General features: G+C 40.2%; 2 protein-coding genes across 5 annotated transcripts in view; one reads left to right on the plus strand and one right to left on the minus strand.

Moving 5' to 3' along the window:
* si:dkey-94l16.4 (transcription factor 20) lies at positions 1-11,993 on the plus strand. Of its 3 annotated transcripts, none has more exons than XM_044102511.1 (6): positions 1-49; positions 1,888-4,427; positions 5,835-5,928; positions 6,964-7,013; positions 7,131-7,205; positions 9,279-11,993. In XM_044102511.1, exons 1-5 carry the CDS (start codon positions 16-18, stop codon positions 7,176-7,178), a joined length of 2,766 nt encoding a protein of 921 aa, XP_043958446.1. In that variant the 5' UTR covers positions 1-15; the 3' UTR covers positions 7,179-7,205; positions 9,279-11,993. The 3 variants fall into 3 exon arrangements, with proteins under 3 accessions (XP_043958446.1, XP_043958448.1, XP_043958449.1); XM_044102513.1 differs by lacking the exon at positions 1-49 and adding an exon at positions 228-390; XM_044102514.1 differs by lacking the exon at positions 1-49 and adding an exon at positions 397-537.
* Positions 9,560-26,754, minus strand: part of bsk146 (brain specific kinase 146) — a 21,648-nt gene continuing 4,453 nt past the window's right edge. The window contains exons 2-6 of one of the 2 annotated variants that reach the window (XM_044102516.1): positions 20,703-21,185; positions 18,588-18,842; positions 18,308-18,510; positions 17,497-17,688; positions 9,560-17,416 (exon numbers count right to left, since the gene is read on the minus strand). In XM_044102516.1, the coding sequence (XP_043958451.1) occupies positions 16,661-17,416; positions 17,497-17,688; positions 18,308-18,510; positions 18,588-18,759 (1,323 nt within the window). In that variant the 5' untranslated portion in view covers positions 18,760-18,842; positions 20,703-21,185 and the 3' untranslated portion in view covers positions 9,560-16,660. The remainder of the gene's footprint in view (positions 17,417-17,496; positions 17,689-18,307; positions 18,511-18,587; positions 18,843-20,702; positions 21,186-26,754) is intronic. The other variant, XM_044102515.1, reaches the window with a different exon arrangement.

Below are 26,754 nucleotides of genomic sequence, written 5' to 3' on the forward strand. Positions count from 1 at the left end.
GTGACAGTAAGTGGAATGAAAGGAATCACGACGCATCTCGGTTCCACAGGTGAGTGTTAGCCGTTTCACTTGCTGCTTTATTTTTGGTCAGGCCGACACTTAACTGGATGCAAAGGTAGGATTTTTTTTCCGAATCGAAAAACATGGAAAACGCTTAATCTTTATCGGCTAACAGTTATACATGACTTTTAACGTCTTTCTAATACGTAGACAGACTCCAGTTAACACCTGGACGATTAAATAAACAGCGCATTAGAACTTAACGATTAATTGCGAGTTGATGTGATCGGTTGTAGAAACTTAGTGATTTATTTTGAAGGCCATATCCGGAAGTCAGAGATTAGGTTCCAACATGACAGCGCTGCTATCAGAGTAGTGTGTTCCTGGAAAGTGAGTGGATATTTATTTAATTAAGGGCTTTTTTTCTTTCCCAGCTCCGCTAGAATTCATATGAAAGGGAGGCGCTGTTGATGGAGACGCAGGGTGGGATGAAATCCTAACTGAATGTTTGAAAACGCAGAGATTTTTCCCGTCCGGGTAAGTTGTGATCAGAAGCGCAGTAGAGCCCGTACCCTCCGTCCTGTCTTTGTTTCACCCAGCCGGGCCTTGCCCCGATGCGGACCGTTCAAAGTAAACGGAATGCCAAACTCCATTACAAGTATTTGGTAGTTTCATAAAATGTGTGATGTCGCTTGTTCTCGGACACGTATGAAGAAACGTTTAATAAACGTGGCATAAAAAGCACGTATTCTTTTATTCGGAATTAATTAAACATTGTAAGGGGTCCTACTTGTGCTAAAAGATTTGATTTTACATTTGCGGTGGACGTTTTTTCCTCGTTAAGAAGTTAGCGGTTGTCATAGAAGCTTTGAGGAAGAAGCAATATTTTCAAGTGCAAGTTAACATTTTATTGAAATATTTATATTATAGGGGTAATAAACATAGCCGAAATGACGACAGAGGGTAGACGTTAAGTATACGGGTATATTGCAAGTATTAAAGTTTAAGATTACGGTTTTTTACAGCATTTCGTAGAAGCTATTAAATATTCCATGGGAATTGACATGAGGGAAGATTACCGCAACTACACCGGGCCAGGCTAGCTCGCTAGTTCTTGCTAAGCTAACTAGCCATCCTGACCTGTCAGTGTCGATGGGGAAAAGTTCGCTGTTTGCCTTTAGACCAGTTTTTCTCATAAAATAACTTCTTAAAATCGTTGACATGTTAACTTAATCTAATATGAAGCTAGAAGGTAAACTGTCGGTCATTCCTTTTTTGTGTGTTTTTTACTACAGGAATTAAAGCCAAGTACACGTCAGTTACCTAGCTTATGACAGCGGTGTGACTTAAAGAGTCGCGGTTTAACCGTTTCCTTTGTCCTGAAATAGTTGTGAAGATAACTATCTAGTTGCACGCTAACAAAACGATGACTTAAAATAGATAACTTTGTTTTTATTTGAGATTTTCTGTGCAGGTCAGAGGTATTTGTCCCAGTTGCGGTCAGAAATTTAAATGTACTCAAGAGTTTCATCGTCATTAATTCAGGGGTTTTTCCATTTTCGTCGTAATCTTTCCCCATAATGATAACAGTTTTCCCGTTTTATATATTAATCTAAAATATCAGCTATAGTTAAACTACTATTTCAGTTGGATTCCAGGCACCAGTTTACATTTTATTCATCATCTGAAAATCTGAATGACAGTGATTTGAGAAGGTTTTATCTGTTTTGGAAAATGAACTAGCTGTCGGTTGTGTCATATAATCCCTCTAGTGTGGTTAAAAATAAATAGAATTAATGAAAATCTTACATTACTATGACATCCATGCAGATACAATTGTATGCTTCATGTAAATAAATATAATGAACTTTTTTCCATCTATTACAGTTGTTATGGAGCAGCCACCTGGGACCTTGGATGATCTACAGCATCAAGGTGCCTCTTCCCCCGCTCGCTCCAGTGTAATTGACTTGACCAGGAAAGACGATGAACACCTCCTCACATCACCATCTCTGGATGCCTTGCGGAGGGCCAAGGGCTCTGGCTGGGGCCCGAACTCTGGATCTGCCATCCCCGGGTTACAATTGTCAGAGACTGGCTCCTCAGATGTCACAGTTCGACCAGAGGATCAAATTCAGCCAGATAATGCCTTATCCCACACTACAGTCACCCTGTCCTACGTGAGCAGGTCTCATGTCTTCTCCACTCACAGCTCTCCTCTGTACAGTGTGTCGCCCATTAGCAAGTCTTCCTTCCACCCTCAATGCAACACTGACATCGGGTTTGAGGAGACCAGCTATGCACTGAACCAGCAATTCCTAGAGCAGGACAAGGAGCCTGTTAACCTTGTCACACATGCAGAACTGTTCCCCTCACTTTCTCAACCTCAAGTAGGACCACAGGATAGTGCTAGAGAATTCAATGTGAAAGAGCCTCCAAAGTTCAATGGAGAAGTCATTTCCAGCGATGGATATAATAAAAAGCTACTGCCAGAAGAGAAACACAGCATTCTTTCTGAAAGTAGAAATTGTGTAGAGAACGGTCGGTATGACGGTTGGTCAGAAATTCTCTGGGATGAGGATGAGGACAGAGGGACATCCGATGTGCTTTTCATTGGGGCTAAGAAACAGGACCAAGAGGTCTCCAAAACCGGTGGTTCCACAAATGTGCGTTGCGTGAGAAGGGAATACAAGAGCCCTTTGGAGGATCCAGTCTCCCCACCTTCTGCCTCAGTAGACGATGTGGAGGATGTGTTCCTCCTTCCTCAGGCCTCCAGCTCACCCAGCGCAAATGACTTTTCTTTAGAGGCTGCCGATGATGCTGTGTATGATACCGTGTGTTCAGAGAGAACCACTCAGGCAAGCTCTGCAGTCAACGATGGCCCAACAAGGTTAGAGTCACGTGATGGGAGTAAATCCCATAGACGGAAGGTTGTTTTGGAACCTTTGATTGACTTGGCTGATGATTCCTGTCTGAATCCGGAGAACAAAACCAGTTGTGCCATTCGTCACATTAATGGGAGTGCAAATATGCTGGAGAGGACAATAAAAGAAAGGAAACTGCCCATGCGTTCTGGTAGAGGGACTCGACTGGAAGCAATAGTCATGAATATTAATTCAAGTCGGTATAAAGTGTCCAGCAGCATACTCGCCAATAAGAAACCTAGTGCCTCTCAGCCAGTAACACACACTTCTGCCTTGCCCAGATCCAAGAGGAAAGTGAAAGGCAAGGCAAAGACTGCATTCTTGCTGAGGACCGTCAAAAGAAAAGCTGTGAATGTGAAAAAAAGTAAACCCAGTAGCATCGACGCTCAAAGTTACAATGACTCTACCTCTGTTTCTGAACCCCTCAACAAGACCGAAACATCAGGCACACCTGCTAAAAGACCTCGATTTGCGAGACCAAGCAGAAAACCAGCACGGCCTTCTCGGAGTAGGCCTGTGAAGTCCAAGACGAAACCCCCTTCTCAGTCAAGTGCCCAGTTCCCCAAAAATAAGAACTTGAAAAAGAAGCCAGAGTTGGTCACTGTCCCCAAACCCTCAATGGAAGTTACTGCATCAAAGGTGTTGCCCATTCGTCCGCCACCAAAATCTCCAAAGAACAACCAGGTTGACCCTAAAAGCAAACCATCTTCGCCCACCAAAAAGACAAAGGCACCCCCGAAACGGAGGCGAAAGAAACCCAGGTGCAGCCAACCTTCCTCCATGTTCTCCCCGAAGGAGCCTGAGATCAAGCTCAAGTACATCACCTACAAGGAAGAAAAGAAGGATGTCAGGCTGGACAGTTTCTCTCCATTTGTTCGTGTCAAGCGACAGCAGTCATCCCCTTCTCTGTGCACAATAGTGAACTACCCCGAGGAGGTGAAGACGGAACCCAAACAGCAGCAGCAAGCTCACTCCAGTCGCTTTGTCTCAGCCGTTGTACCCACCACGTCCTGTCTGTATCTGGGACGACTGTCCATGCATGGCCAACATCAGCGTGCTCTCGTCTGCTGCTTGTGCGGCCGCTCGGCCAACTCCATCGACTTGGGGGATCTCCATGGACCCTATTACCCCGAGGGGTACCGGCCGAACACCAAAGCACCAGCCAACGTGTCGGGTCTCAAAGAAGATGAGGAGGACTCCAGCTACTCCGACTCTTCTTCCAGCACTACGAGAGCCAGACGCTGGGCAGCTCCGCTAAAGCAGAAGGGCCTTCTGGGGAGCTGCAAGCGGTCCAGCGGTAGGATCAGCAGCCCTGCAGCCAAGCAGGCAAGATCGGATGGCGGTCTTGCGGATGCGGAGGACTGGTACAGCCCGCCCGTTCTCCCCGTGGAGCCATGCGAATATTGGCTCCATGAGGACTGCGGCATCTGGTCTACAGGCGTGTTCCTTGTCAGGGGCAAAGTTTACGGGCTGGAGGAGGCCGTCAAGGTGGCCCAGGAGACGGTAAAGCTGCTCTTTTGAATGGAATGGCAATACAGTAGGCATAGTTGTGGTTGATACCTCTGATGTGTTGTAAGCCACAGGAAACATGAATAATTCAGGTCTTTCGAGTTTAAAAAACCCACTGGAGATCATTTGTGCTGGCAAAAACAACAATTCAGTTGTCCCTGCTGGTCTTTGTAACACTTGGCTCGCTGAGGGTTGGAAACAGAGCTCCTTTGAATTTGACCTGTACAGGGTGTAGATAATGGGCTAGTAGAGGAGAAATTAGGGTTTAATGAATTGAAACGTATCAAAGTTTGCTTCAGCTCTTCACTGATGTAAAAACAGTTCTGTCAGATTCTATTTTTGCTGAAGAAAAGTTTGAACTCTCTGATGTTCAAAGAGATTAATTATGGTCCTAAGAAATGGCTTCATCATCAGCAATCCCTCCTCCCTTCAGTCTGTGAATGCTTCTCTTTGGCCGACATTGTGCTTCTAGTTTGGCTCTCTTGACGTTAATCCCACTCTTTTCAGCCGATCTCTTTCAGTTTGCACACAAACCTTTACTCCTGTTTCTGCCTGTTTTCTCCTCTGTTGTTTTTGTTTGTACACTTCCTGCTTTCAAGCCAAGATTGCTTTGTTTTCTGCCCTGATTCATTCATGCCTTCCCTCTGTTACAACCAGGACATTTTGCTCCAGGTTTCAGACCTAGCTATCTGGGAACAACCAAACTCTTTGTGGATTTAGTTACTTAAAATAGTTTTGTTTTATGTTTTCTGCTTGATATGAAAAAAAATGTGCCATAACTGAAATTAAAAAACAGTAATCGTATGTTTTTTTTGTGGTGCAGTCAGAATGTTCAACTATTATATTCCACATATCTGCAGTTTCTTTTTTTTCTTTTGTTGCCCCAACAGAGCAACCAAACCTCTAAGAAATATTTCCGGATGCTTTGAGGTTGTCATCACTTAGGCTGCACTCACACAGCAGGTCTTGATGCTTAATCCAGATTAAGTAGGAAAACAAAAAACAAAAAAAAAAAAAAAAACTGAAATCAGATTTATTTTTCCATTTTCATTCATGCTAATTATTAAACCCGACATCTTTGTGAACAGTTTACGCGGTTAAAAAAACAAGTCAGAGATTTGCCTGCTGTGTGAACGTAGTGTAATGTTTTTAGCTTTGCGCAGCTTGTTAGCTTTTACCACCAAATACGTGATGAACTTACTCCAAGAGTAATCATCAAAGTAAAGATGCTGGTGAGTCTATAGTAGATTTAGTCAGATTTGTAGTGTTGGGGATCGTAAACCTCACGAAAGTGACGAATCAGAGGCTTCAGAACATCAGAACAAGAAAAGTTGTGTCCTGCTTTCTTGATCTCCAGCCTGTCTACCTCACCTGCTCGTCTTTGGACCTGTGTCTTTCCAGATGTGCTCGGCATGCCACAATCCAGGAGCAACTCTGGGCTGTTTCTTCAAAGGCTGTCCTAACAAATACCACTACAGATGTGCTCTGGAGTCAGGTGAGGGCTCGTCGTTTGCATTTTTTTATTTTTTGTTTTTGTTGCAGTTACACTGCGTAGCACCTAGCAAAAATATTCTCACCTTTAGACGCATTAAAACCACAGACCTCACTCGCGTCTTGTGTGATAGACTTGCACAAAATGGTGCGTAAGTTTGAAGACGGAGGACAGCAAGTTTGTTCTTTTTTGCAAAATTTGAGGCAAAATGTTTGGCATTTACAGCCTCATGTAAAGCTTTTCAGATTGAGATTTTTTTTTCCCTGTTTCTATATTTAACCCTGCATCGTATCCTTTTAATTTCAGTTATTTTGTGTTGTTCTATCACAGGAAATAAATGCGTACAGTGAAGTTTGTGGTCATAGTAGATAAATTTTGCTGGACGATAAATTGTCCCAAAAATTGTCGCGATATTGATAAAATTGTCATTTTGAGACCATTTTTAACTAATATAATAATAATAGTGATGATAGTTGCATAACATGCAAGTTTGCCCCCTTAAAGACTACTAAACTTTAATTTTGTACAGAACACTCAACACTGGAACTGGAAGACGTTTTAAATATGCAAAGTAAAACAAAACATCCAAAAGCAGTGGATTAAAAAGGAAACAAACACAGAACTGAAACCATGAATAAAAATGTATCAAGTCTCTTTAAACAAAATTTTTAAAAAAAAATGTAATCATCAGGAAGGAAATTGAGCTCACTTTAATTGATCATGCTACTAATTGCTTATTGCCACAGGCTTAGTTACTATTAATCCATTTTGCAAAGTACTGCGTGTGTGTGTGTGTGTGTGTTTCTCTTTCCGAGTTGCTACCCAGTTGGAGAAAATCTGGACACACGCATACCAGAAATTGTAGCTGTGTGCGTGTGTGCGTGTGTGTGCGTGTGTGTGTGGAAGTAGCAGCTTTGTGAGGCGCTGTTGGCTGCAACAGCTTCCGCCGAAGCCCGAAGCTTCACGTGTGGGTGGTTGAACCGTTCAGAAGAATCAGCAGGACGTCTCTGTAAAAACCTTCTCCTCTTGTTCCCGCAGACTGTGTGCTCGTCGAAGACAATTTCTCCATGAAGTGTAAGAAGCACAAGGTGAGCTTCCAAGAAACCACAAGCTTACAAGCATGAGAAGAAAAAAAAAAAACGAGTAAATAAAATCGAACGCTAGAGGTGAAGCTCGGTGTTTTAACGTTGACGTTTTTTCACCAGAACAAAACGTTGAAAGCGCCTCCGGGGAGCCGATGGGACGACAGGTGACGGATCACATGAAACCTCATGGCGTAGGTGAGTGTCGTTGCCTGAAACGCCATCGTTATTTCCCTAAACCACAGCAAATTATAATGTCGGATATAATGTCACAAGGTGTCCACTGATAGTCAAACATATAAGAATGTCTTAAGTGGAGTCTTCAAAAAACGATTCAAAATGAAGAAGATTGTGGATGAAAGGTTTAGTTGGCCGAATAAGACGAGGCGTTATTTCCAAATTGGGATTGCCTACATGAACACAAAAAGGACATTTCAAGGGTCCTGAAAGAATATTTTTATTTGGAAATTATTTGGTTTGTTTCTGCTAACTAGGATGAACATTTTAGAAAATGATCTCGCCTCTCGCTGAGCGCCTCGGTTTTCTCTGCATGCTTCATTTCCCCCCCCTTGTGTTATTTTTCCGTAGCAGCAGCAGACACGGGGCCCAGTACGGTTACAGCAGAGTTCAGGGAGCGCTCCTGTCTGGATACATCATCATAGATGCATGGACAATACACTAATATATCTGTTTTACTATGAACACAGTTTCCATTCGTGTTCTAAAAACACACATTTGCTCCTGTATGTTCAGCCTGCGGTGCACTCTAACTAATATAATTAATTTATCTTGAGGTCTTTTCACTTGATCTTTTTTTTTTTTTTCTTCTTTTTCGAACAAAGTTTGGCATTTGGCAGTAAACCTGCTGCAAATACTGCCTCCTTGTGGTTTTGTTTTGCTTTTTTTTTCAGTTATTTTTGTAAGATACTCACTTTCTACACTAAAATAAAACAGATCATATTTGTAAAAAGGCGGCCGCTTTGTGAACCCACAAACTATTTGCATACTTTATTAGTGAAAGTAAAAGGGATCAATTCTAAGGTAGACGGTGTTGAGATCTGATGTTTCAGAAGCATTAGCAGCAGCTGCCATGATTTACAGCATCAGACAGACAAAAGCTTCTGTCTGTTTGTGCCAAATAGAAGTTAAATACAAGGAACACAATTCCGATCAAACCATGTTCACACATTGGTGAGAAATAATAATAAAAATGATAATAAAACTGGGCTGCACAGTTGCGCAGTTGGTAGAGCTGTTGCCTTGCAGCAAGAAGGTCCTGGGTTCGATTCCTGGTCCGGGGATCTTTCTGCATGGAGTTTGCATGTTCTCCCTGTTCATGGTGGGTTCTCTCCGGGTTCTCCGGCTTCCTCCCACAGTCCAAAAACATGACTGTCAGGTTAATTGGTCTCTCTAAATTCTCCCTAGGTGTGAGTGTGTGTGTGAATGGTTGTGTGTCTTGTATGTCTCTGTGTTGCCCTGCAACGGACTGGCGACCTGTCCAGGATGTACCCCGCCTCTCGCCCGGAACGCAGCTGGAGATAGGAACCAGCAACCCTCCTGACCCCATTAGGGATGAAGGGTGTAAAGAAAATGGATGGATGGATGGATAATAAAACTAATTAAAGCCATGCATGCTTTTTCTTCAAATTCACAATTATGCACTTGTTTTTGTTGGTCTACGGCATAAAAGTCCCAGTCACATTCAGTTTAGTTTGTGACCAAAACTAGGTGAAAGGTCAAAGATGTCAAAAGTGTTTTTTTAAGCCTCTCTCAGACTGTTGAAGATAGTCTTTCAGTGTATTGTAAGCCTGGCGGGCCACCAGGCTTTACTTGAACCCCACCAGTTTTAGCATTGCTTATTTTTTAAGTCTCTTTTTAAAATGCTGGCACTTTTTAAGACTTTCCAGTTGGGTGGTCAGGTATTTCTCTTCCAGTCTTTTTTAATAACGCGTAATTATCAAGAGATATTTTCAAATTTCCTGTCAACTTTAAGCATTTGGGGGTTTTTTTACTGAAAAACACGACGGCCGCTGGATGAAAGACTGCCCTGGAACCCAACCAAAGAGATTTTTTGTCTTTAAAAAAATGTGTTTTCTAAAGTAATCCACCCCACATTAGTTGGCTGCTTATCACCACTGTGCGTGTGTGTGTGCGTGTGTGTGTTCAGCTGATAGCAGCAGTAACACCGTTCTCCTCCCAGTTGGCCCCTCGGAGGCTCAGTTTTAAAACGCGCAGAAATGCATCTTCACCATCACTCCTTTATTTTTACAGAATCCTGTGGGAATCCGCCGGTAACCATGACAACAGCGGACCAGGCTCACCGCCCCGCCCCTCATCAACTGACAGCTAGCACCCACAAACCTTACTGACTCCCTCTGCTCTTCAGAGTGACTGTTATAGCCCCCAAACTACCTGTGGACTGCAGGAAATTACAGAGTAACATGCTGAATTTGTCGTTTTGTCTGGTTATTTATATGGGATTGTTCTGTTTCTTTTGCTTTTTTGTTGCTCAGATTGATATGAATAATAATCAAAGATATTTAATTTTTTTAAAAGATTTTCTAAGTATTTGATTATATTTGGTTTATTTATTCCTGAACTCTTCTTACGGGCTTCTTCAGCTGTTTGTCAAAGAGGCTTAATTGTAATATGTTTGTGTGACGGCGAGAGGGCGTGTGTGTTTATTTTTACTTTCCTTTTGGAAGCCATCAGTTTAGCGCTTTGAATATTCTTCGACAAGTCAAGGAGTTTCTGATTAGTTTTATTCCAATATGGGACAAAAATAAATGCGACTGAGTTAAGCTGCTGCGCTCACACAACAAACTATCTGAGTAGGCATGGGCATTACAACCACAATATCACTGTTTCCTGGTATTTACATTAACTACAAATAGAATCAAATGGTCTAATTTAATGCAGAAAAGCAACAATTGTTCCTACTGGTTGCAAGATATCACAAATTGACTGGTATCTTAATTTAAATGCATAAAATGGAGCAAACTCAGAATAGCCACTTAACTGCTTGCTAGAATCTTATGTTTTAAGCTAACATGCTGCATTTAAATTATTACTGCAAACACTTCCGGTTTGCAGTAATAATTCCCTTTCTTGCATTACAGTGTTTTTACATAAAGAAATCCTCAGAGCAACAGAAGGCTAACAGCTAGCAAGACGACTCCATGTTGTATGACACTACGCTAGCGGGCGATAAACGCCTGCAAACATCCGCTGAGGTAATTTGAGCGCAGCTATGTGTTAGAAACAGCTGGTGACTCCTGTGAGGTTGTAGGTTTTAAAATTTCAACTAGTAGGATAAAGTGTCCAATTTTCAAACTGCTAACGCTAGCTGCTAAACTTCCTCTGCTTTGAGGATTCCTCAAACTTTCTAGAAACATGCAGCATTATGACATCTGTTTGCTGTATATTTTCAATCATTATGGCTAATATTCTGACAAAATCTCTATTTGATTGGTTATTTAGTCAAGTGCTCTTGTAGCAACAGATGGGGGAGGGGCAGGGACTTTTGACGCTAGATAAGAATCTGCCCATGCCTACAGCAGGACATTGGACCATCAGTAATAGTTTTACGGGCTTTGCTTTAAATGATGCAGCACCGGTTGTAACCTCAGATGATTTTATCAACACAGTCTATCATTATGTGTGTGTGTGTGTGTGTGTTTGAATGTATGCTAACAGGAAGCACTCCAGTCTGGGCCCCTCAGCACTGTTCAGCTCTTTTCTCGTGGCTCTCTGATTGCTCTTTTGCCACCTTCTCTTCATCAAACTGTTTCTGATGATTTAGTTTGTTCGTTTTTATTTTAATTTTTTTTGTGCAACTCCAAAGCACTTTGGCCTCCCCACGTTGAGTTGGAATCGTTAGGGGGGGAGAAAAAAGAAGAAAAAAACAACAACAACAAAAAAATGTGCCCATGTGATTTTTGCCGACGCTGCCTTTTAAATTAGTTGGACTTCCTGCGAGTCCCATAATAGTGGAGCGAGAATCCAGTGTGGTGTGTGTCGTCCTTTTTGTTTCAGCTTCACTCCAGCTCCGCCGTCAGTCACTGAAAGGTTTCTCGCGAAAGGCCGTCTCTGTGTTTTATCTCCTAAAACACAATATTTGCACCTGAACTCTTCTTAAAAAGCCTTATCTGATCTACGGAGGGAGACAAAAGTTTATCCGGGGTGCAGTGACAAATTAGTTCCTGAGTAAAGGCACCTGGCTTGCACTTTTTCCAGTTTTTTTTTTTGTTTGTTTGTTTGTTTGGTTGTTTTGTAATGACTTTATTTTTAGGAAGTCTGTGTGATTAGTGCTGGCACCTCTCCGTACCACCGGGGGCAGCATGGAGTTGCCTGGTTGTAACTGTCAGATTCTCCTCTCGGCTTTCGGTCACCAGCAACATGAAGCATCTCACAGGAATCCAAGTCTCACCTTTAAAAAAAAACAAAAAAAACTTTTTGGCTGATCGTTTTGTGCCATCTCTGTCTTTTTAGTATTTTTCCCAGTTTGTGTTTTTATTGCAGTAAAGCAGTGAGCTTCCCGCAGGTTTGTCTGGAAGCTTTGGTGATTTGTACCAAATATACATTTCTGAATATGTTGTTTAAAAAAAAAAAAAAGTTTGCATTTTTAAAATGTTGCTCTCAGGGCTGAATCTCAGATATTGTAAAGATTTTGGGTGTGGTTTTTTTTCTACCTATTTTTATTTTTTTGTAATGGAGCAGGAGGAGGTTTTCTGCCTTTCCTGTCCCGGTACACACTAAACGTTACATTCCACCTCCTTTTCTTTTCCTCTGTCTGCCTCAATGCTGTGGTGATTTTGAGTTTAACATTAAAAGAAGACTGCCAACTTGTTTGTTTGTTTTAATGTTGCCATCATCTGATTCTTTTTTTTTTTTTTAATGGCAAGATTTTTTTTGTAATGTCTCGTTCACCTCTCGGGAGTATCAGAGGTCTCGCAATTGTCAGAATAAATATTTTGCTCAATCTTCTGGATTTTCTGTGTGATGTGTCGTAATACCATAAAAAAAAGAAAAAGCAATATCTGAAAATGGCCCTCCTGATGCTGCTGCCATATATTAATTTTAATTAGGTAATGTGAAGTGTAATTGTTTGACAGGCTGATAAAGACGTTTCAACCATTCAGTACTCTGGGATTTCACAGATTTCAGTTGTGAGCTTGTATCTAAAATAAGTCATTTGGTTAAAAAAAATAAAAAATTGAGAGAGCAATGTTGGAATAAGGTCTACTGCAAAAGCAAACCCCTTAAAATTCAGCATCAAATCTCATGGGATTAAGAAAAGAAAGAAAAGACCAATTTCACTCCAACACATATTCTCATTTTATTGACTAAATCTCAGCTTACAGGAAGACGGATGTTTTGCAAAGACAAAAGTGGGTAGGAGTTCTAGTGCTGTGGTCATCTACTCATTTAAACTCTGCTAAAATCATGATGATGGGAAATATGTCACCAAACAGACAATGGGAATTTATTACACACACATATCACATTATGGATGAGAGGACAAAGCAGCAATCACTGACTCAGACACTAGGAAACGTAAAGGGCCAAGTAGCTTCCACGAACTCGGAAATCTACTTTTGCCCACCGCAAAAAAATTGATAAAAATATATATCGCCATTTTCAGCTCAAGCACAAAAGTTTCTTGAAGCAAAGAAAACGAGTGAGGGTGAACGTAAATAAGCACCCAATTACGTACTCTGGTTTTGCTCATCTATTGGCAGATACCTGTAATTTCCTAAATTTCTTACCAAACCAACAAGATTACAAAGCTGTTCATTCTCAAATAAAACATCAACAAAGAGAAAAGTTTGACATCAGTGATTCAACATTTGAACAAAAAAAAGTCCAGTTTGTGCATCCAGTTAACAAAAACATACGAAATCAAACTTCCCGCTACATTTAACATACACAGTATTGCTGGTGGGATTTGGATGATTAATGGATACTCAAACTGAATACGTAATTACTAGTATTGTCTTCTTCAGTTTAACACATTCATGAATATACAAACCAAAGTAATAACTGAGAATACTCAATAGCCACATTAGTTAATGGGCAAAGGCTTAATTTAGAATCCAAATTCTAGAATTTTAAATTTTAGAAGCAATTTTAAAAAGAAGTTAACTTCCAAGAAGCGGGTTTAATAATTTTAAAAATAGGTAAAATACTAGGAATTATTTTCTAGCAGAACTTTTGAAATAACTTCCTGTTTCCCTCTGTTTATTGCCGAACCACTAGAGTTATCTGTACTAAACATTTTGCAAACTTTGTGCTGACAACAACGGGCAAATTATGACAACCACAAAGCTAACATATCAGCAGAACCCAACATCAAAAGAAAGGGAGACGCCCATTCTAAACTATGAGGTTGTTATGTTAATATCATACTTAAGGTCTATAATGATCAGTCCAGAAAAATTTATTCTTTCTCTCGTGGTCCAAATGCAGGCACGAAGTGTATCTTTGCAAGCACATTTCAAACTTAGCAACAACCTCCAGAGTCCAGGTCAGAATTTCTGGAATATTATCAGGATACAGAAATGTCTGCTGCCAAGGTAACTTCACATTTTACAATTAAAACAACTTGGAGTCGAACTTTAGATAAAAATCTGGCATAACTAAAGCTTTTAATTACTTATTGAACGGAACACTCGACGTTTTTTGTCATCCGACTCTTAATAGCAAAACTCCTGTTAGCTCAGGTTATGAGTCGGTGTTAGCATACAGCTCGTCGCTTTCTAACGGTCGTTTTAAAACCTCATTACCGTAAAGCAAGCGATAGGTGGCGCGCCTTCGTTTTCCACACCGTTTTACTTGAGCAACAAATAAAAGGTTAAAATGCCTCTTATGGGAAAACCTACTATGAGACACAGATACAAGAATTACAACACCCATGTATCTGAATAGGAATAGGAATTCCCTGACTTTTCAAACTTTGCAAAGTAAACCCCAACTACTCAAAGACACCATTAACAGTATGTACCGGGTGTTTTAATTGCTCGATGAGCTCATGTACAGGTTTCACGCGGTCATGTGAATTTCGTGTGTAGCTCACAGCCAGCTGGAGAAAACAGCAGGGCTACAGTGTCTGCATCAGGACGGTCCTTTGTTCTGAATCAGAAGGCTGCTGATGAGGTCAGAGATGTCACAAGATGTACTTAGCATACATACTCACTGATGATGAAAATGCACAATGCACGGGCTTTAGCTGGGTCTAGCTGTTCCTCAGTCGGGGAGTATCCATGCTGAGGCTACTGACACTCACAAGATAAAGAAACATATCGTCGGCAGCGGCTACACTACATCTACGGGTTACTACGGTTTGGGGTTCGAGAAACACTGAGCAGGTTTTCACAAGAGAGCTTCTTTAGCACATACATGTTCATGCAGGTTAATGTGTGGAAAGCGATAGCCATTCCTACACATGATTTTAAGCCTTGGAAAATATAATTTTTCTTGATTTTTTTTCTCATAGTCCAAAAAAGGAATGGTTTGCTTTTTTTTTTTGCCATCATTCTAAATCGGATAAAAAATACAAAAAGTGAAAAGCTTCACTATCTCATCAAAGGCCATTTAGAAGAAAGCTCTTCAGATAAAACCGAAGTTTCTAATTACAGCCTCTCGCTCCAGTGCCCTCATGCTTATTATTTTTTTAGCTGTTCTTTAAAGTGGTGAGATGATCACACAATAACACAAATATTTCACACAGAGTAAAAACTAATTACTGTTTTCTTTTTTTTTAGTACCAGAATTTCTCAAGAGATCATAACACTGGTATTCAGCCGTGAATACAATTCAAGGTGTGCTACTGCAAAAATAATCACATATTTCTTCAAAACCTTTTTCTTTAACAAGTGTATTTTTTTTACTGTAAGTGTGAGCTAGTCATGCAGATATAAAGTTGGTGTTATTTTCTTCTCTGTTTTTTTTTTCTTCCAAATTGAGCTAAGGTTGTATCTTTTTAGTCTACACACAGTATTTAGATAGCAGTGTCAAAGGAAACACACATGTTCGGTAAAAAATAAAACACAATGAAAACAAAAAGCGTCGCAGACAGATTTTCCTGTGAAGCTTCAAAGATAAAAGAACTTCAGGAGCAAATATAAAAATAGACAGAGACATCATAGTCATTTTCTATCACCTAAAGTTAGGCGAAGAGTGTTAGATTTTTCTGGTACAAGCATTAACACCGGTATGCTCATCAGTTGGGGTGTAACAGCATTTTGTGGTATGAAATCTCGTGAAACTGAAATGTGTTGACGTTTCTGTCACACACACACACACTTTCCTGTCTAGCTAATATGTGGGGCAGGATCACCTGGTGAAACAGATTTGAGGCCCTGATATGAAAATAAGTGCTTCAAGCTACATATGGAAATTTTTTGCTAGTTTTTTATCCAAAGTAAGAAAAAAAATAGTAGTGTTGAGTTAACTGAGTTGACCACAAGGATTGCAAATTGGGCTGGAAGATAACAGTCTGATAAATTAGCATTTGGAAGTTGACACCATGACTTAAATCATTTGACGGTCTGTAATTTTGATACCCAATAGGGAAATAAACCAAATGTGAGGGAAAAACAGAACAGACGCTAACAATGCTGAAGCTAGCATCTGACTCAAAACTTCCTATAGGCATTAAACTAAATATGTTTTTAGTATTATTTTAAGGAAGCACATTTGATCATTTCTAGCTATAAATCTGCGAAAGACTGGATGAAATCTAAAATATTAGTTTAGATTTAACTTGTGAAATTTGGCTACTGTGAATTAAGGGAAGCATAAACCCTAATAAATCTGAAATTAATAACTCTCACCTTAAATGGACATTTTTCAAAACACAGTTTGCGATTTTTGAACCCTTCGCACTATTTGTGAGTCAAATCTCTGTGGTGAACTCAGTGTCACGTATCATGGTGTCTCATGAGCTGAATGAATCGTTACACCCCGACTTATTAGCCGACCGCAAGTGTTGCACAGGGAAGAGGAGTCGGAAGTCCCTTTACAGTATTCACTAAAGTGGAAAAAAAGGAAAACTACATTATAAAAAACAACAAAAAGAAACAAAATAGAAAAAACAATTTTAGTCTTGTACGATTAAATAAATAAATTGTATCTCAAAGCAAAATGCACCTTTTTAAGATTCATACACACAAACCACAAACACACTTTCACATTTTTGTTACACCTCGTCTCACTCCGTCAACCAGGGTGTTTCTTCGAGTTCTGTTTTAGTCCTCATCATAGAAACAAGTCCTTCGTCGCTTCATCACAGCTTGTGAAGTCTTCCCTTGAATTATTTTTGCTGCAAGTATTGCTCTATAAAATACATTTTGGTTTTCTTTTCTGATGGTTTTAGTCACGGAGCTTCTCACTTTTTCTTTATATTCTCATGAAATGCATCTCAAAATGTCCCTGGTTTGTAAACAAAGCCTGTCCTGATGACATCCAATCAAAAATCTTTCTGTATGTGCCTTCAATTAAGATCTCCTAAGTCTTCAACGTGTTGACTTTCTTCCCGAGATGTAGAAAACAGGATACACGTTAGTACTTTTAGTCTGGTCGATGCATGCACAACTATTGCAGTTCGAGAGGTATGGAAATGTGGGTTGAGTCAGTCGCAGAGTTTGTCATGCTCACACGCAGATCTCAATGGGTGTAGCCACTAGCAAGCGGCCGCCAGGGGAACCGTTTTCCCGTGGCATTCGGTCGTAACTGTTAGTGGACGACACCGAGCTGTTAGTGGAGACAGACACGAAATGATGTCCTCCACCAGGGTCCATCATTGTTCCCTTGGCCCCGCCACCACCGCTGCCCCTTTCCACCACCATGGGAGACATTGGAGAGAGGGGCGAGAGCGGCGAACGAGGCGACAAAGTCTGCTGCTTCATCCTCTCCACCAGGAGCTCCTCATCTTCTTCCCCTGATGAAGAAGTAGAGATGGTGCCTTCCATATCTCCTCGCACATTCCCTCCTCCTCCTCCCATGTTGCTCCCACCAACCATCTCTGCGCTACCACTTCCCCCTGCATTGCCGTTGTTGTCATGCTCTGCATCCAGCATCCAGGAGTGGCTGAAATACCCGAATACCTCCTTAACAGAGCAGCGGCGGTCCTGCTCCACCGAGAGCAGGCGGCGGAACATTCGCAGTGCCTGCTCGGTGAAACGCCTCCACTGCGATGGCACCGTGTTCGTCCTCCTCCTCTGCCAGTGGATAAACTCTTGATAGAAAGTATCAGTGGGAAGCGCCTTCTCCCAAGGGAAGTTGCCAGTCAGCATGCAGAAGAGCAGCACACCAAAGGCCCAGACATCGGTGCTGTAGTCCACACAGAAACCCTCCTGGCGGGAGGCATCGCAAAGCTCTGGGGCTGTGTAGGGAATGGTGCCACTCACCTGGGGAGAAAAGCCAACAGGTCAGGACCATGTCAGGGAAAAGAGCCCATAATGACCAAGAAAATTCAACAGTGACTTACTCTTTTTACAGGCGAGCCAGCCCGACGGGTCATGCCAAAGTCTGAAAGCTTGACTTTACGACACTCTCTGTCGAAAATGAGAATGTTTTCAGGCTTGATGTCCCTGTGGACGAGCTTCTTACAATGTAGATAATCCAGAGCGATGGCCACTTGATGCACGCAACGCTTTGCCACTGACTCAGGTAGACCAACCTGAAAGACCAGATGGAAGAAGAACATGTGCCGTCCAGTTAGGACTTTCCAAATTACAGACAATAAGGAGGACAGACAAAAGAGTTAGGATCCCTTCAAGTTCTCAGTCAATGCCATCCAGGAAGAGAAATATTAAAAGTTTCAATGTCAACATTCTTGGGTTGACAAAATGCCTGTAAGGCTTTACCGCTTTTAAGAAACAAAGTAATCTTCTTATTTATTGATTGGAAGAGATTTAGAGCACATACTGCAGCAACAGTTTGCATTTTTATCCAGTTGACTCTGACAATTGCTTCAAAACCAACAAATAATGGAGAATGACATAGTCAGTGTTGAAGTGAAAACTAATGCTGATTGAAATATGAAAGTACAGAGTCAGTCCATCCGTCATGTAGAGTCTTTTCTGATGAGTCAAAATGATAGCAGTGTATGTAGAAACAAAGACTATAACACCACAAGACCCTCGATTGTGTCAGCTAAGAATGATTGAACTCGGATTGTTTTTGAAGGGAAACTGCTCTGCTGTTATACTATTTTACTTGTTTTCCATGGTTAAATGATCGTTTTGGTGAATGCCATGAATTAAGAAACAATCAGAATGGCGGCTACAAGTCGGCACCTGTGGGGGAATGATGTCGAAGAGGTCTCCTGCCAACGCATACTCCTGGGCAAAGACGTAGTACTCGTCTGTCTCAAAGGCAATGCCGTACATGTTGATGATGAAGGGGCAGGGGGAGAGGTATAGTGAGATGCTGTACTCCCGAAGGAATGATTTCAGCTTCGTCGTCTTCTTCTTCAGAAACTTCAGCGCCATTTTTGTACCTTTTGAGAAAAGAAAGATTGTGAATTCCTTGTCAAAGAAAGCAGCGTAAAATGTGTGTACACACCAAGACCCTCACCTCTGATCTTGTGGATCACCAGGTCCACCTTGCCATAGGTACCCTTCCCCAGCTCCCTGATCACTTCATAGTACTTGTTGACCTCCAGCCTCTCCAAGTTCTGAGCAGCGATCAGCTGCAACTCGTCCAGGATGTCCACGTTCGCTCGAGAAACCAGCGGAGAGGAGCTCATGGTGGCAGCTGTTTCCAACGATGGACTGGGGTGAAGAAGTGTTGGTCAGTGAGGAGAGGTGAAGCAGCTAGCAGCTGAGGTCACTGCACAAAAACCAGACAGGGATGTGAATTTTTAGTTTCATGTATTGATGGGATGCATAGCTTTTTTTCAGAATTTCAAAGACTAAGCTAAAGACTTTCTTAGAGAAAAGAAAAGTTTCATACAAAAAACCTGCTGATTCTTGCATTTAATTTGAAAAAATCAGAAAGAAAAGTAAGTATATGAATAAAAACAGTTAAACGTCATAAAGACAGGTCTGAAAACATAAACAAGACAATATATTACCAGCAAATGATTCGTATTTCCAGTTTATGATTCAATATCTACTAATTTTCTAAAAAATAGAAGAGTTAAATATTTTTTATGTATGTAATTAAAGTAAAATTTTTATTAAAGAGTTATGAATTCAACTTTAAATATGAAAAAAATTGGACTAAGTTTAATAGTATGAGACAACAGGTGATTTGACTAATTGTATTTAGTACTGAATCAGTTTCTAATACCATAATAGTTAGCATGAAGCCAACAGAACCTAAACTCCTTTATCCAAAAAGAGCCGACTAAACCCAAACAGTTTAGACGTCTTTAGTGCTACAATTTTATCCAAGCCTGTTAACTTGCAACACATCTGTGCTGTGAAAACAACCAACAGTAACATATTGGAGGCTCACCACCGTCAACAACCTGCGCAGTTCCTTTTTACACCTTTATTTTCACTGGAGATAGCTGAGAAATCTGTGAAACGTCCTGTTGGCAAGTGGTCATGGCTGAAATAATCATGTCTTTTCAGTTCTGTCCTTCTGTTCAGTGGATCACCTGCAGCATCGCAGTGAATTTTCCTCATGTTCTAGGCTTCATCCTTGGAACTGAAGCATGGTTTCTCACTGAACGCTACTGATTTTTTTTTTTTTTAGAGGAATCAAGTTGAATTTGTTGTTCCTCCACATTATGGATTTATGCCAAAAATACAGAACCGCAATTAAAGTAACTGGCGCTCCAAAGTCACCGCTCAGAAAATCTGTGACGAAACACATTTGGACACGGCTGCCGTGGAGTAGAGATGGGCTTGGTTTGTATAAACGCAACAATTTTTGAGGACAGTGTGTGAAACCATTTGCTTCTGTGGAGTTAAGGAAGATTGGGTTTGTTTTGATGCTTTGTATAGTAAAGAACTGCTGAATCTAAAGACAAGATTTCATCAGAACATCCAAAATGTGGCTGCTATATACTTTTGTTTTGCAGAAATGCTGACAAAATAACCAGATGTTACAGGAGATTTGCTCTATTTATGAGAGAAACTACAATAATTCCACAAATTTAAACATCTCACAGCAGGAAACTTGTCTTCTTTTCTGCAATGTTCTATGTAATTCTTTATACTAAAACTTTAAAACGGAAATATAATAAAGTTCTATAAAGATGACAAATATTATTTATCAAAGTTTTTAAGTTTTTGTTGTTTTTTTTTTCCAATTTGGCACTAAAGAAGTCTTATTAAGGCGAATATTGCTCTTAGAAATGTAAAGGTTGCAGACCCTTAGTCTATCACATAAAGTCCAATAAAATGCCCATAAGGTTGTGGATGCAACATCAGAAAATAACTATTTTGCAAGGTACTGTGTGTCCTAAGAAGCAAAGTCTGCTGTTTCTGTTATATGTGACGTGGTTTTTAGGGCGAGTGCTGCAGGACGGATATTTAAACCCCCCAGTCTGTCAGTCAGATCTGCAGTGTGGTCGTCACTGAAAATGCTAATTATCTGCAGTGAAGGCCTAAGTAATTCTAAAAGCTGCTCACCATGGGTGGCTGCTGGGAGCTGAGTCACACATACACACAAAACAGCAAGCCAACAAACAGTCAGCTCCAGCAGATCCATTTCCTACTGCAGTGTGATTATTCTTACCGATTGCTTTCTTTCTTTTTTCTCTCTCTCTCTCTCCTTTCTGAGGAGGCTGATCTGCCAAGTCCTGACCTACAGCCTATAGATCCAGGCGTGTGTGGAGGAAACGCGGGAACGCACATGCAGCCGAACACAGAACCATTACATAAGCTGCTCAGAGGAGTTGGATAGCTCTGATACAGCATTTCATTATCTTCAACACAGTCCTTTGCCAATCTCCTCAGAAGTCCATTTTACATCACACTTTCTTATGCTTTCCAGTTTTTGATGTCCAAAAAAAAAAAAAGAGCTTGCAAGCTTTCGTAACTCATGTCATGTGAAGCCGGCTCTTGTCATTCCCACCACAGGCCTTGATGTTTCTCAGTGGTGGTGTGATCTCCTTGAGTGATATGGACAGACAGAGAGGTTGATGGCAGCAGGTGAGGAGGGATGAGTCAGTTTGGGTGATGCATGGCAGCACAGAGGGCCTGTACTCTCTCTTCGTCCCTGACACATGTGAGAAACACACACAAACACGTTTAAAAGAGAGGCCACGAAGTTGTGGGTGCAGCAGACTATTTGTTTCTGTCATGGATCATAACTGCTCACTTTATCTATATAGTTTGTGTGTGTGTGTCCTGCTTGTGTATATGTCCATGTACTGAAACTAAGATTAACCTGAGTAGCTTCTCTTAAATCCCATAAACATTATCAACATGTACATGGAGCATAAAGAGAAGTACACAACATTAAAACAAGGAAGTCACACTGACCTTGTTACTTAGGGGAGGAAAATCTCCCTCTATCATGTTCTTGTGGGACTTGTTTGATTTGGAAATATCGGGAGCCTTTTGAAAAACTCAGTTAAATGATCTGTATTTTCCAGAAAATGCTTGCTCTTTTAGTAATGTAAACTGTGCTAATAAAACACAGAATATGCTCAGAATGTTAACTCTTTAATTTGTTTCTTTGCATTAAAATGTCATCACAGTGAGTTTTTTCAAGCTTGATAAGCAGCTTGGCGTTAAAAAAATTTTTTTTAAGTTGACAGGAAATTGGAAAATATCACTTGATAATTATGTGTTATTGGAAGATTAATATATTGAACATCAACTATAAAGTCTTAAAAGCAGCAGATATTTAAAAACTAATTTTATAAAAAAGCTATGTTTAGCCTGGTGGGGGCTCATGGCCCGCCAGGCTTATGATACACTGGGGGAAACTACGAGCTCACTTTCTCACTCACTAAAAATGTCACATCACAGTGAGTTTTTTTCAAGACTTTTGGATTTTCCTTCAGCTTGGCTGTTGGGCAGAAGCAATGAAGATGGTAGATTCCTGTGCCGAACTAGGATTTCAATGTTAGGAAATTTATCTACACATTGTTCGGCAGAGAAAGCAGGAACAAACTCAGCTGCCTCGTAAAAATGTAGACACAAAGGGAAGCCGCACATTCCACCACCATCTTATCTCCAAAGAGTTCAGACAGCAATGATAGATCTTATATTTGCCTCATTCTTCCGTACTTAAAACGAATTCAAATTTAAATTGTAATTGCCATCTTGAAAGTACTGCCTAATGATTTATTGGGCTCATTAACATTTCATAAAATATGTATTTTTTACTTTTTCGGGAACAAGTTTTATTATTCACTTTTATGTAACTATAAAGTGAGCCATTTTAAGAAGAAGTCATTAAATCAATTCATACATTTTTTTCTACCCCTGTGAAATAAGGTTTTCCGGTTTCTGATATTGGATTCAATAGACATTCAAATATGTGTTTGGGTGTTTGTGTATATTTTCATCTGACTCACAATGGATTTAATCATCAGTGTGTGGGAGACCGCAGTCCCACATCTGTGTATAAATGTGTGTCTGTTTTCTGTGCAAATGGAGTCAGAGTGCCTTAAGGTCCACAGGGCCCAACAGGTTTATGGGGACAATACTGTTAGATCTCAAAAGTTTATCAGACGTTCCTTAATCCTTTTAATTACCTTCATAATAAGACTGAACCAACTGTTAAGGAGCAAGCAAAGCATTCTTTCATGACACTGTTGATTGAATCCATACTAGTAAAATGGACAATGGCTATAATAGCCCCATTGTTGACGATTCTGTTTAATAAATATGTTTTTAATTATGTTTGCTTATATCTAACCATGTTTTTCTACTCCTAATCAGTCCTTTATTTATCTTAAATGCATAACCGCTATACAACAATAATTTCTCTTTTAGAAGATCTACAATATAATTAGATAGAAGGACAACATTTAAAATGGTTTTAGGGGTCCGCCTGTGAGTGGTCATTGATTATTTATGTTAGGAACATAAGCAGTTTTAATCCATTTTGTTCAGTATCATGTTTGCATGGTATTGCCAACAATGTCTACTGAAACAACAGTTTATGTTGTAATTCTCTAAGGAATCTCGGCCCTAAAGGTAACTGTGACATTACAAAAAGTCTAAACATATTTCAAGATCCAGCATATTCAATAATATATACAAGCTGAATCCTCAAAAGGAACGTCGGAGGAACCCCAGTGTAATCTGTTCAGCCTTCCAAAACCTGCATAAACCTCAATCATGAGTTGACATAGTGTAGAAAATATGCTTACATTGATATATCTCTATTTTCACTCTGATTTAGTCACTGAATTCATCACTGATGCTAATGAAATCTTATTTTGCGTCTCCAGCCTCTCTGTTGATGTATAATGTGAAAAATAAGAATCTTTAGGAATGAAACTGAAACTGTGTTTGGAAGTACAAGTGATTTATCATTCTTTTGGACGCTTTAGCCTTTTATAGAGATTGTGGCTTAGTTGTTATTGAAATAAATAATTGAAATGTGCAAGAGTGCCAGTCTCATAATATCATCCATATGAGCTTTAACGTACCAAATCTTACGAACAAGCCAGGTCCATTGAATGAAAACAGAACTAAAAGTAGGACAACTGTTGCCAGTGACCAAAAAATTAATCATGTTTTTTTCCAAACTCTGGTTGTAATAAATATTTACTTGTGACTTTAAAACCATCAGAATTGTTTACTCCCATAAGGCTCAAAATTCAATGTCCTGGAAACAGAAGTAAAATACATCATGTTCCTTTCAGCTGATCACAAATCCTCCCTGCCTCCCTCCTCCTCCTCCGTCCTCTGAGCTCCACACTGACACTCTGTGCCACCAGGTTTAAGGCTGTGTGAAAACAGTGCAGGAACTACAGGCCACAGCTGACTAAATCCCAGACTGCTTACGCAACCATTGCTGACTGGCCAAGCATATTCTGCTGGCCAAGGCGATGATTGCCGCCACGTCCGCCTCCGCTCATGCAGTCCTCCAACAATTACAGCAATGCTGTCTTCATCCTCTTTTATGCATGTGGAGCATAAGTCCACATCTTTTCCCTATACAGTGACAGAGATTTAGCCATTTGTCTTCCGAATGAAAATGCTGGCATGGTCAGTAGAAGCTGTTGACCATGCATACCCACAGAATCAAACTCCTTTTAGGTGTAAGGCTAAGAAATTCGGCACTGACAGGCACCAGACAGTATGGGGAGAAAATAATGAGCAAGGAGAGGCAGGGACAGTGGGATGTTATGACAAGAACCACTGAGCAGCAAAGAAGAGATAACGAGAACACCTCCAGCCAACGATACCCACGTACACAACAGCAGATGTAGGGGATTTATGGCAACATTCAAAGCTAAGAGTATCAAGTTTCAGGTTGGTTCTTGTGAGTCTACAAATAAAAATTTGATTAAGTGTGGTGTGCAATTTGTATTTAGCACAGTCAAATTTCTTAGGAAGGGTTATGTGAACAAACAGTACCAATAAAGCTCAAGGGACAAAACAAATGGCTCAGGGTTGAAGTTGTGGAGAGGGTATATTCAGGGGTAGCTTATAAAGTGACATCTCAATTCAATCCATAAAAACTAACAAAAACAAACCATTCCCATAACCAATAAGTAGAAGACAATTCTCTGGTCAGATAAGACCATAACATTTTCTCTACACAGAAAATCCTATGCATGGCAGACAGTTTTTTTAATATGACAATTCATTCATTAACTCAGAGCAAACAACTAATTGGCGGTGCAACTGGACCAACTATCTCCTGAGTTTTGAAGGTAGAGCCACTTAGATTTTGCTCTGCATCTTCATACTGACAAAAAACAATTTATGGCAATAAAGACATTTTTCAAGTCCATATTATTAATATTATTGTATATTTTTGCCTGTTTTATGCGTCAGTTGGTTTTTGCATTAAAAAAAGCTGCAGTAGCCTCTTCTGCAAAGTACACCCGAATCTGCCAGAGCTCACAAATCAAGTGAAATGACCCAGTTGTGCCTGCTCACAGCGGTCATATTAAAAATGCACTTGCAGGTGCTGCTCCGAAAGCCTGGTCCCCACAAGGGGAAACGCTGTTTTTGGGTCAGGGGTCAGATTTAGGACTAAAGGTGTGAATTGAGTTTTGGTTAGGGTTAGGTATGTAATGGTTAGGGTTAGGATAAGGGTAAGGGTAAGGTTTAGGCTGTAGAAATGATTGGAAGTCAATGAAAAGTCCCCACAAAGATAGCTGTGCAAAAATGTGCACGCGTGCGTGTGTGTGTGTGTGTGTGCATGGGTAACCAATACAATTTATTGGACTCCAGCTGCTGGTGTCTTTCAATGAAAAATAAAGAACAAAAATAAATTCAACTGAATCTTATTTACAGATATATATCACCAAATCCAGGCAAATTACAAACCATACCTATATAAAAATATAGATGTAACTTAAATCCAGTGAACATTGCAGCATGCCACAGTAGAGATGAGAAATCCCTTTCACCAGAAAGAGACCGATGGCAGAAGCAGACTCAGCATGGGTGGCCATCTGCCTCAACTGGTCGGGGGTTGAGAGGACATTTAGGAATTCTTCAAGGCCTAAAGTCCCCTTCAAACAATGGGACACTTTCTACACAATAATATATTATAATACCAGAAATTCCAGGCATTAGTCATAGAAGACTACGGAATTCACAAGTGGCCAAAAATAATAACGAAGAAAAAAAGAGTGCATTTCCATATAGCAACAGGTTGTCCAGCGTTTATTACAAAGAGGAATAAGGAATGATGCAATATGGATTTTTAAAAAGTGTTTTTGAAAAGAAGCATAACTTCTGCACCTCCGCTCAGCCACACGACTAAGTTGATTGTAAATTACTGTTTGTGCCACTAGATGTCACTGCGTAGTAAGTCTACAGTCAAATTCAGCTTTACTGGCCAGGTTTCAGCACACAAGCAAGGAATTTTACTTTGGTTTCACATCTTGTGAGCATATCCACATTTTCATTTTCTAAAAGTGCTGTTTGTAAAGGTTTGTCTGTTGTTGTTTTTTGTTTTTTTTATTTAAAATATTCCAGACTTTATCATATTATACAGTGTTGTAAAAATAAGTATCAATAGATTAATTTTAAATGTACCACATGTGAAAGTGTGGAGCTTCACATTTGCATTTTAATAATATTTTGGCTTGTTGGATAGAATTTTTACTTAACTCAGTGCAGACACTTGATATATATTTTTACCACTTGTGTAATGGAACACTGGGTTAAACAAACAAAAAAATGGGTAAATGGAGGGTTTAACGTGATCACCTTTGTCAGAACAATGTTTTTCTGATATTTCGCCACCTCAAGATTGAATCATTTTGATAATTTCTTGATCAGAACCACAATGTAATACTTGTATTACATTGTAATCTCCTGAAGTCCCACTTTTCTCTCTTCTCAGTGAGCCTATTTATCGACCTATTGGACCTGAATTAAATTTGCAATTGAATTCCCCAGAGTCCTTGAACTAATGCATTGCTCTCACCGCAAGCCTTTATCAATGGATGCCTAACCATAAACCATGCAACAATGTAATTCTACCTCAACTCAAAAGCAAAATCTAATCTTTTAAATATAGGCGGTCCTCAAAAGTTGGTGCTTCATTACGGTTTTGGACCCCATGGTTACATAAACGCAAACATACGTACACACGTTTTCCAAATAAACACCTAAGTCATAGTGTTGAGTAAGCCCCG

Source organism: Gambusia affinis, linkage group LG20 (assembly GCF_019740435.1).
Source record: "Gambusia affinis linkage group LG20, SWU_Gaff_1.0, whole genome shotgun sequence".
Classification (NCBI taxonomy): Eukaryota; Metazoa; Chordata; class Actinopteri; order Cyprinodontiformes; family Poeciliidae; genus Gambusia; species Gambusia affinis.